Source organism: Lynx rufus, unplaced genomic scaffold (assembly GCF_022079265.1).
Source record: "Lynx rufus isolate CCGP_SWC_20201006 ecotype Redwood Valley unplaced genomic scaffold, mLynRuf1.p SCAF_1, whole genome shotgun sequence".
Lineage (NCBI taxonomy): Eukaryota > Metazoa > Chordata > Mammalia > Carnivora > Felidae > Lynx > Lynx rufus.
Window position 1 is genome coordinate 179,542,234 of NW_025814823.1, and position 11,555 is coordinate 179,553,788.

Sequence of the window (11,555 nt, forward strand, 5' to 3'; positions counted from 1 at the left end):
TGGGCCTTGATTTCTTGATGTATAACATGAAGATAATGCCTCACATAAATGTTCTGGAGCCAAAGATATTGCGCGAGAATGGGTCTTATAAACCACAAAATATTATACTCTTGGAAGGCATAACTGTCCTGAATCTGGCATTACTCTGTGTTTCTCTTGGCTCCAGAGCCATTAGGTAACCCCCTTGACCTTAGTAGGTAACTTTCATTGAGCCAACCACATTACTAATGCTTTTCCTGCATTACCCCATCCAATCCTCACAACAATCCCCCAAGACTGACATTATTCATCATTACCCCCACTCTATTGATGAGGAAACAGGCCCATATTTGAAATCAGTTCTGACTTCACAGCCACAGCTTCTAACGTTACATATATCTCCTCCAAGGACAGAGTCTGTGCCTTTTCTTACTTCAGAGTCACACTGTTTTGTCCTTGGAAACACCTATCCCGCCTCTGGAACTCTCTGGAATCCTAATGATCACATGTTTCCTTCCTTTCCCAAGGAAGGAAAAATAATCTGACTATAGACCTATATGAAGGGTCAACTGGCTGCCTACCAGACAATAAGATGAGCAAGAAGCCAGTAGTTCTGATGATGAAGGAGCCTCATGTAAAGCCAGCCCCGAGACAAATAGACACCAGCAATCCTTGAGAATTAAGACAGAAAAAGACTGACTAATGTTACCAGCAATGTTTGGTTTCCTGACAAGGAAACCAAATAGGAAAGCAAAGCTCAGATTCTCCTTGTGTTTTAGGCCTGGCTGGGACTCTGGAGATATTTCAAGAACCCCCTAATCCTTTATATGTTTCTCTTTTCTTCTTCAAAGCCCCCATAGTCATTATCTCAAATGCTCTTCATAAAAGAACACCTTGAAATAAAAAAATATTAATTCCTTAACTTACAATGAGAAAACGAGAGCATAGATCTGTCTGCATATAGTGATGGTGTTGGAAGTAGAATCCAGACTCCTTACTGTAGGTTTCTGTTCTTTCTGTTCCATGACTCCAGTCCCCCATTTCATCATAACCTAAACTTTGCCTTTTCCTTCCATCTACCCAGGGCCTAAGAAAGAAGGCTGGAGGCTACCTTCCTTAGTCCAGCATTCATTTGCAGAGAAAAGAGATTCTTTTGATGAGCAGGCACCTACCAAGTGCTCTCTGGGTCCCTAGAGGGTCATAGATCTTCTGGCCCCCCAATGAAATAGAATTTTCACAAGCAGACATGAAAAATGTCAGCCATACTATCAGATCAAGAAGCCTCTGAGCTTGGGGCCTAACAGAGCTCCCAATCTCTGAGCACATAGGTGGGATTTTCCTCTTCTAGAGAGTGTGGGAACCCCACTCCATCCTGTAACTCTATCCCATCCTGTGATGTCATGTCCTCAACTAAATCTCCATGCAGAGGACAAAGTCTAAGAATAATAATTGATAACATTTAGTGAGGATTGCTTTGTACAATTGTCATTCTAGGGACTTTATGTGGATGAATTCGTTTAATCCTACAATAACCCTGGGAAGCAGGTACTATTATTATCCCCATCATACAGACAAGGAAACTGAGGCCTGGAGAGAGTAAGTAACTTGTCTGAGTCACAGGGTTGGGAAGTGTCAGAAGCTGTAATCCAAGAACAAGCAGTCTAGCACCAGAGCCCATGATCTTCACACCATAGCACAGGGCCTTCACAGCAGGAATGCACTGCAGCCCTTGGGATGGAGGCTGGGACTCTTCCATATCACTCAATCTCCCCCATTAACTGCCCTGCTTACCCTAGACCACCAATACTGTCTCTTTGCTGCGCAGGCACCTTCGCCCTTCTGTCCACCCAAACTTCCTCCACACTGGCTGCAGCATGAATCTGCTCATGACTCTTCCCTGCTCAGAAGCCCTCTTTGGTTCCCCACTGCCAAAGTAGAAAGAGTCTCAACTTCTTAGCCTGGCATTTATAGCCTTCCAAAATGTGGCTCCAGCTTACTCTGAGCATAATCATTCCCTTCAGGTGAAAGGCAAACCTCTCTTCTTTCCTGGATATCCCCTCCGGGTCTAGCTTTCATCTTCTACACTACATTGGCCTCTCCACCTACAATGGTCTGCCCTATTTAACAGTCCCCATCTTAACTTGAGAAAAATTTCAGCCTAATACCCCCAGCTAGAGGGGCCAAAGTTAGAGAAGCTTTGAGGTTAAACATGGTCCTTTTGGGGTTTAGTTCAAACTTCCCATTTTACAGATGAAGAAACTGAGCCCCTCAAGGGTATAGATTATTATTTGTTGTCTGGATGGGGACCATTCGTCTTAAAACACTCCATGGTGCCTAGAGCCCATTAAGTGAACAGATAAATGTTGAACTCTCCAGGGCAGTATTTCTCCAACAGTGGCCTTGGGACTACCTGTAGTAATAGCGCCCCCCCGCCCACCCCTGGATCCTCCAACCTCTGACCTATTCAATCCTCATCTCTGAGGGTGGTGTCTGCCATACAGCGGTTTTCAAATTCACACTTGAGTTTGAAAACCACAGTGAGTCTATGGAGGTTGCACCACGGGTGCCACTTAGTAGAATGAGTCCCAGTACCTGAAGCCTCCCTTCCCCCAGCTACCACTTCCGCCCCTGAGCTTGAGGCAGAGGCTTCTGGGAGCTTAGATGGCTGAAGCTGATGAGGCTGGCTTCTTGGATATCCCCAGATAACCTGGCAGAGAAGCCTTTCTCCCCATAGGCTCTCCAGGGCTGAGTGAAGGACTCCGCCCTCCAATACCACCCCACAAACTAGTATAGCCCTCTGGACCTTCTACCAAATCAGGGGTCATCTGACCCAGAAGGAACAGGCAGGAGAAGCAGACAGATGGGTGTCACTGGGCCAGGCAAGGCCGGGCCAGGGGAGAGAACGGGCGCTCCTTTATGAGGCCCGCTTTCTACATGGGGCAATGGAGTCCACTCATTGAAACACTGGGAGTCTGGCACACAGAGCCAGGTTGACAGGCACTGGGCTGGACTGCTTCTAAGGGATGCACCAGCACTGGGGAGAGGCAGAGGGCTGCGCGCCGGGCGGGAAAGGGCACGGGCTAGGCGAAGCCCACAGGGCGGGGTGCCCTCCTTCCTCTCCCTCTGCCTCCTCTTCCTCACCCAGCTGGCCCCCGCAGCAGGCCGAGGAAGCCACTGTGCCCTCAGACCTTGGGTCAGAGCTCCCGGCCCGCGCCCATGCCGCCGCCTCCCGCAGCATCTTTCTGAGTGCGGTTCTCTGGCCAACTGCCCTTCCCCCAGCTGGGGACCCCGTGCCCGCACCTACCCACGCCGTGCCGCTCCTTGTCAGTTTTGCGCCAGGGGGCCATGGCTGGGCCAGGGGGGCTGCGGGCGCCTCGCGTCGTTCTGTGGGGAAGCAGCCAGGCTAGGCGCTCCGCCGGGCCCCACTTCCTTCCTCTTTTCAAACTCCCTATCAGGGCCCGCCCTCCTCTCCCCGGGGCGCCCGCTCCTCCTCCCTCCCATTGGGTTGGGGCGCATTAGGAGGCCAGGAGGTCCGCTCCAACCTGCTCTTCGCTAGGCAAGTGGGCAGAAGCCAAGCAGGTACTTGGGGCCCCCCAGGCCACCACCACAAGGGCAGGAAGTTCCCAGACAACTGAGCCTAGTGATTGAACCGAACTCCCTCCCCTGGCTCCGGAGCAGGAGCTTTGGTATGTGATGTGAATTCAAATCCACACTCTTTTGCTTATCAGCACAAGATGGGATATACCTACTTTATAGGATTGTTGTGTGGATTAGAGGAGATAATGTACACAGCAGATGACACATTATGGTAAATATATACCTACAGAGGAGGTCGTTTGTGGTTTTTATCCTGTTGGTGCCACGGACTCATATGAAAATCTGATAAAAGCCCAGAATACTCTCCAGTGAAAGTACACAAGCTTGGGATTTACCAACAATGCCAGAAGGTAAGGGTGCTCTGAAAGCCAGCAACAGGGCCCCAGGAAAAGAGTCCTAGAGGTAAGCTAATAAAGACATTTCTTGGAAAAATCTCATTTTTGCTCTGGGAACAGATTTTATCAAGAAACAAAGAAATAAGGGAGCCTGGATGCCTCAGTCCGTTAGGCCTCTGACTTCAGCTCAGGTCATGATCTTGTGGGTCCCTGAGTTCGAGCCCCGCAATGGTCTCTGTGCTGACAGCCTGGAGCCTGCTTCAGATTCTGTGCCTCTGTCGCTCTCTGTCCCTCCCCCACTTGCATTCTGTGTTTCTCTCAAAAATAAACATTTTTAAAAAGTTTTTTTATTAAAAAAAAGTCGCTTTGACCCACAGTAATAAGACTGAATTAAAGTCTTCCCAAATTTTCTTTATTCATAACTCTCACTACTCTTTCTGCCTTAAAAAGTCAATTAGATTAGGCAATAATATCACAGCTGACAGGCAGCTATGGCAAAATATTAATTTCATTTTATATAAAATTATTTCCTTTTTCAGGCACCTGGGTGGCTCAGTCGGTCAAGCATCTGACTGCAGCTCAGATCATATTCTCACCGCTTATGAGTTCGAGCCCCACAGTAGGCTCTGTGCTGACAGCTCAGATCCTGGAGCCTGCTTCGAGTTCTGTGTGTGTGTCTCTCTCTGCCCCTCCCCTGCTTGTGCTCTGTCTCTGTCTCTCTCTCAAAAATAAATAAACATTAAAAATAAAATAAAATAATTTCCCTTTTGGTTTTCTAGCAGTACAGTTTAGGTGGTATGTTTTGTAGTGAGCAGTTGAATCAGTCAGGATTCCACCAGAGAAACAGAACCAGTAGGATAAGTATATAAAGAAATGTAATGTAATGTAAATATAAAGAAATTGGCTTATGTGAATGTGGGGCTGGTTTGGCACATCACAAATTCATAGGGCAGGCCATCAGGAAGTGCAGGCTAAAAATTTTCAGGCAGGAGCTGCTGTCCACAGATGCAATTTCTTCTTTCTCAAGGAAAGCTCATTTAAGGCCTCTCAACTGATTGGACCAGGCCTTCTCAGACTATTGAGGATAGTCTCCTTCACTTAAAGTCAACTGATTGTAGATGTTAATTACATCTACAAAAGGCTTCCAGAGCAACACCTAGATTGGTGCTTGATTGAATAATAAGGTCTGTAGTCTCACCAAGTTAACTCATAAAACTAATCATCTCAGCAGTATTACAAATCAGACTGTACATCAGAGGTTGGTGGACTTTTTCTGTAAAAGGATCAGATAGTAAATATTTCAGTCTTTGCAGGCCAATAGGCAAAATCGAGGATATTATGTAAGTACTTATATAACAAGAGGGAAAACAAATTTCCACATTTTTTATTGATAAAATTCTAAATTTGATATTAATAATTGAGTATATTCTTTTGTGAGTAGGTCTAATAATGAGAAAAATAAATTATGGGGGAAGATCACATTTTACTTCATTGGAGTTAAAAATTAGCATTCCCTTTAATCAAAACAGATTGCAAATATTCATGTTAATGCTGATCTGTAATAAAATTTTACAGGTTTCATCTTTGAAAATGTCTTTTCCCACAGGTGGTATGTAGTGAAGCATTAATCTTACCCAGTAAGAGGTCTGATATTTGTCCTCAGCTACTAGGAGGTGATCTTAGGCCCTTGGAATGTCATGGTTTGCTTGGGAAACTTCGATCACACTGAACAGTCTAAAAATGTGATTTAGGGAAGGGGCTGACCATGCCAAAAAGACAAAATGTGATATGGGCCACATGGTATCAGTTGACCTGGAGGTTGATCAACTATTGTGGGCAATCAATCAATCATGCCTACGTGATAGAGCCCTAATTCTACTCTATGTACTTCTTCCCTAGACTATGAAATCTGTATCCTTTCCCAGTAACAAATGGTAAGTGAGCATAATAGCTTTTGGTAAGTTCTGTGAGTCCTTCTAATGAATTATTGACTCCAAAGGTGGTTTGGGAAATACCCCAAACTTGCAACTGGTGTTGAAAGTGAGGGTAATCTTGTGTGGAGTGAGTGCCCTCTAAACTTTGTAGTTGGCTTCATCTCACAGTTGGTTAAAACTCTCAAAGGAAGGGGGGCGCCTGGGTGGCGCAATCGGTTAAGCGTCCGACTTCAGCCAGGTCACGATCTCGCGGTCTGTGAGTTCGAGCCCCGCGTCGGGCTCTGGGCTGATGGCTCAGAGCCTGGAGCCTGTTTCCGATTCTGTGTCTCCTTCTCTCTCTGCCCCTCCCCCGTTCATGCTCTGTCTCTCTCTGTCCCAAAAATAAATAAACGTTGAAAAAAAAATTTAAAAAAAAAAAAAAAAACTCTCAAAGGAAGGTACTGACAAATACTGATTATCAATCCATGAGCATAAGATTTTATTAAACATTTTCACTGCTTGGAAGGCATCTATAGAATTTTATTAAATTTTCCTTTTAGCATGTCATTATATTGCAGATTAATCACTTCCAGTTGAAGGTTATATGGAAGCTCCTCAATTGCTCAGATAAATGGATTTTGAAATTTAAAAGTTTCTTTTGTACTTGTATTGAGGTCTGAAAACCATTGTTAGAACTATAGTTTGAGCTGGGAAAATATGTTCACTGAAAATTTGTGTAGTAATGGAAATCTCACTTTTTGTTTTAAGTTTTGACAGCATAGGAAGTTTTTAAAGCAGCTTGACATTACTTGTGATTTCATTAAAATGACTTTACTACTCTGTATATAATCGTTGTTTTGTTTTAAATTTTGGTTGAATCCATTAAGAATCATTATGACATCAGGGGCACCTGGGTGGCTCAGTTGGTGGAATCCGACTTTGGCTAAGGTCATGATCTAGTGGTTTGTGAGTTCGAACCCCATATCGGGCTCTGTGCTGACAGCTTGGAGCCTGGAGCCTGCTTCAGATTCTGTGTCTCCCTCTCTCTCTGCTCCTCCCCTGCTCATGCTCTGTCTCTGTCTCAAAAATAAATAAGCATTAAAAAAATGTTTTTAAAAAGAATCATTATGACATCTGAAGAAACGACTAATTTCCAAAGCCATCCAGTGTTCAATAGTAGTGATTGAAGACTGTTCTCTTTAAGAAAAATGTCAATCTCGACCCTGAGCTCAAAGTCACAGGGGACTTATAACTGTTAAGTGATCAGCAGTATGAGTTGGTAAGGCAGGTCAGGATATTCAGCGTCTGCTTTTGACAAAAGTTCACAAAACAGATAATGGTTAAGTCCAGAAAAGCTAATGAAATTCACCTTTGACACAATTGGTTCAATAACACATGGTAGATTCAAATACTTTCTACAAAGTACCTTCTGATGACTATTGTAATAAACTAGCATAGGCTATGTAAATTGTAAATTCATCCAAAAAGCCATTCTGTGCTCCACACATATTTTCACCACCAAGAGTTGTAACACATCCTAGCAGATTCCACTTCAGTTTGTACTGAATTAGTGTTTCCTCATTTTCTTTGAAAATATTTTTGCCTATAGTTTTTCTACATGGACTATTCATAGAAGCTAATTCATCATTCACTTCAAACTCAGCATGAACTCATCAAATAACACCTGAGCTGTATTGACAGCAGCTTTTAACTTATCAAGAGACAAAGAAAATCACTAGAAATCATTTGCCTTGTTTTTAAATTGATTATTGATGTTGCTCCCAATGTCCTTAGCTTTTCAGGCAACCACTATTATCAGAAGGCTAATGGTCTTAAACTACTTCATTTTCAAAGACACATCTAAGATGTGTCTTTACTGGTGTGATAATAAATGAACCACGTAGAAATGCACATCAGTTGTTCATTTTCATGTTTTATTTTCATGAAGAAATTATGGTATGATGACATTCTGTTTTAAATTTTCCAATTTTTCTGGCCATTGCTTTCTTGTGGTTGAGTGTTGTGATGAATACTTACTCTGTTATAACTGTATTCTTTTAGCACAGTTGTGTCACTGCATAGTAAACACACTGCTTTCCTGTCTAATTCAATAACAAAATAACTCACACTCCACCGTGTCTTAACACCATGACATTTGGATCCCACTACTCTTCCCTTCTCTTCCTTCTCCTTCTGAAATGATGGCTATTGTACTGGTCATTAAAATAAAATAAAATAAAATAAAATAAAATAAAATAAAATATTGCTCTATAGAAATACACATGGCACTTGAAACACTGTGGAGTTATAGCCACATACCTGGAATTTGTAGGTTGCTGAACACTACTGCAAAGTAATGAGAGCACCATAAATCTTTGTCACAAGTTCTCACCTTTGCCATCATAACATGAAAGCTCCTATTGATGTTATGTCAATGAATGGACAAGACTGTGTTCCAATAAAACTTTATTCATTTATGGACAATGAAATTTGCATTTCATATAATTTTCACATCATGAAATATTCTTCTTATTTCTTTGCAACTATTTAAAAATATAAAAACTATTCTTAGTTCATGCTCCATATAAAAACAGCTGGTGAGCCAGAATTTCGCCAATGAACCATAGTTAGTCACCTCTTGCCATACACAATTCTATCATCTTCATAAACCCATATCCAGGTGTTTTAAAAGACACCTATTTTTTCACCTTAGGTTTCTGATATATACACAGACAAGTCCACATCAGCAGTATGATAAAGTACTTGCTAGGGGGATAAGAGTAGGTGCTAATGTCAGAAGGTAAATAAGGCTGAGATCTGAGGAGGACTAAAGCTCGTGACACAACCTAAAGTAGGGGTCTTTCTTTCTTTTCTTTCTCTTTCTCTCTCTCTTTCGTTCTTTCTTTTCTTTCTTTCTCTTTCTTTCTTTCTTTCTTTCTTTCTTTCTTTCTTTCTTTCTTTCTTTCTTTCTTTCTTTCTTATAATGTTAACATATTGAAAGAGTTGAAAAATTGCTTGTAGTCCAGAGAGATGACATTTGGGAAGTTATCTTTTTTTTTGGGAAGTTATCTTGACCAAAGATTAACTTCTTAAAGGAGTGTTTTTTTAATACAGAAATCTTTAAACATCATACTGATTAGGATATGGCTTTTGTATTTCTGAAATATAGGCTTTTTATTATAGTTACTGATTTTATGGCATCATGAAAAATTTTGGCAAGTGAGACTGATGGTCAAATGTAAAAATCTGACTAAAACCACTTAAAGAATTTACAATTATCTTGATCACATAATTTTATTAAACACGCTCTGGCTATTTATCAAAGCCACAAACCTGGTTATTAGGTGGTGCAGTATTCATGACTATAATTTCACAGACTGAGATATGAACAAGGACTTCTCTGGCCAAGACCCTCCTGAGGTCCAGATCCATGTGTCCAACTTCTTCCTGTACTTCCTCTCCTCACCCCACTTTTACATCTCCTTTTCCAAAACCAAGCTCATCATCATAGCCACATCCCGGACCTGTCCCTCTTTTGATGGTTTCTATCCTATGTAACAGGTAAAGTGACCAGACACTACTCCAACTGATATGCTAGAATCCCAACTCTATCACTCACCTAACTCTGTAGTTTGAAACAAATTACTTAACTTTTCTAAGGCTGTTTCCTGAAGAAAAAAATTGCTAACATTTATTGAGTACTTACTTCATGCCAGTCCCATATTTAACATTCTACGTGCATTATTCCATTTAGTCCGCAAAGTAATCCTATGAAGTAGGTACCATTATTATCTCATTTTGCTAATAAGTATTCAGAGACCAGAGGGATGAGACCCCTTTTATAGCCACCAACCACTATGACTCCCTATGAGCAGTATCATTACTTTCTCTTTTGCTCAGGTCAGAAACTTGACTCATCTTAATCTCCCTTTTACTCCATATGATCATATCAAAAACAGCTCTTGGATCTGCCCTCTCCTCCACACTGCTACCTTGTCAAGATTCTCATTTGAAACTTGGACTCAAGCTCCCTGCCTCAAGTCTTGCCTCCTTCCAATCTCTTCATCACGTTACTTCCAGGACATTTTGCCCAAGCAATTGTGGTCTCCTCAAAGTGTTGAACCACACTAGAAAAGATAAACACAGCAGACTTGTGGTAATGTGGGAAATTTTACTACCTTTGTAAAATCAAGACATTGCACAGAATAGTGCCATGCAAAGCTTCAAGTGAAGGTCAAAGAAATCCATCTGGAACTATGTTTAGGCAAATTGTAGAAATGTCTTTCCACAAGGCACAGCAGAAGGGGAAGTTTTTAATGTCTATTTTTCTCAGAATCATAGATTTAGGTCTCTATTTTGCTACATTTCACTAGTATGGCTCTAATGACTATTAAATATTGAAATATTCCCATGTTAAGTTGCTAAAAAGCCACTGTTCCAAGCCCCTGAAGTGGCCTCCTTCTATTCCTTTCCTTGGGAAGTCCTCAGTGGGTACCAGTGGGGTCGCTGGTGCCTGCCAGCTTGTCCCCTATAGACCACAGGGGTGGGGCCTCTTCCCTGTGTGTCTCCCTAGTTCTCAGCCAGAGTGCATCTGGGTAGGGAGGTACCCAGGGTAGGGAGGTAGCACTGGAATGTCAATTGGTAAATGCTGGGAGTCTTCTGGCCCATCCACTGGTGTCTTTCATGTGGCTGCCTTTGGGAACATCAGCCTCCAGGGTATTATTCAATATTTTTACCATCATCTCTTCTTGTGTTACTCATGGCAAATAGCTTCTATGAGCATGTTCTGATCAGTTCAAACAATCTGGAGTGAAAACTTACACTACCCAACTTTCATTTACCAGAGTAAATCCTAGGTCCCTATCAGGACCAGAAAGAAAGACTCTAGGTAAGAAGGATAAGCATACTCAAAAGCAATTAGCTACACTAAAGGAAGCAGCAATTGCAAACATGAAGATTTTATGTGATAAGGAGGCACTCAAATAATTCTGCCATAAGGCAACAGTGAAGTCTCTAGAAGTGAATGTGGGAGTGGGGGTTGGAGATGAGGGAGGATCAGAAGCTTTCCTGATTAACAGGATCCAGTTTATTCCATTAAATGTAAATAGCCTCAAACCTTACTGCTAATTAACACTCCACAGGCTGCCTGGGAATCTGTCCAAACTGCAAAGCTAAGATGTCAAAGCCCTAGTTAATGTCCCTCAGTGCATCCTCCATACCCTTTAGGACACTAGTGAAACTCCTATGTAGAACATCATCCAGGCCCCTCATGATCAGATTCTAGCTCTCCTTACAGCTTCATTTCCTGCCTCCTCTGCACTGCCCGTTCCTCCACCACCACCTCTCCCTCCCTGTACCACACACACACACACACACACACACACACACACACAGTCACTCTCCACCACATGACACCATAGAACAGAGGTAGTGTCTTACCACATGTAGTATTTGAAGTGTCCCCACAGTGCCACAAGTTCTCACATCTCTGTATGCTCTTGTCTTTCCCCCAACAATAACACCCCTTCGTCTCTAGGCTAACCTGTTCTGAGAAGACTTCCTCAGTAACGCCCTCCCCACCTCCCAGCTCCTCCTCCAGCCACAGCCAGACAACCCTCCTGGGCACCCACAGCAGCCCATGCTCACTGCTATCCTTACTCCTTAGCTGCCTATTCTGTCCAGAAGCTCTGTTCATGTCTGACTGGCACCGATTGGTTGCTCATCTAGAGAC

General features: G+C 42.7%; 1 protein-coding gene across 2 annotated transcripts in view; it reads right to left on the bottom strand.

Annotated features, from left to right (window-relative positions):
* DOCK2 (dedicator of cytokinesis 2) overlaps nt 1-3,387 on the bottom strand; it is a 422,892-nt gene extending 419,505 nt beyond the window's left edge. For both annotated transcript variants that reach the window (XM_047091278.1, XM_047091279.1), the window contains exon 1: nt 3,284-3,387. In XM_047091278.1, coding sequence (XP_046947234.1) covers nt 3,284-3,326 — 43 coding nt within the window. In that variant the 5' untranslated portion in view covers nt 3,327-3,387. The remainder of the gene's footprint in view (nt 1-3,283) is intronic.
* Nucleotides 3,388-11,555: the final 8,168 nt, after the last annotated feature.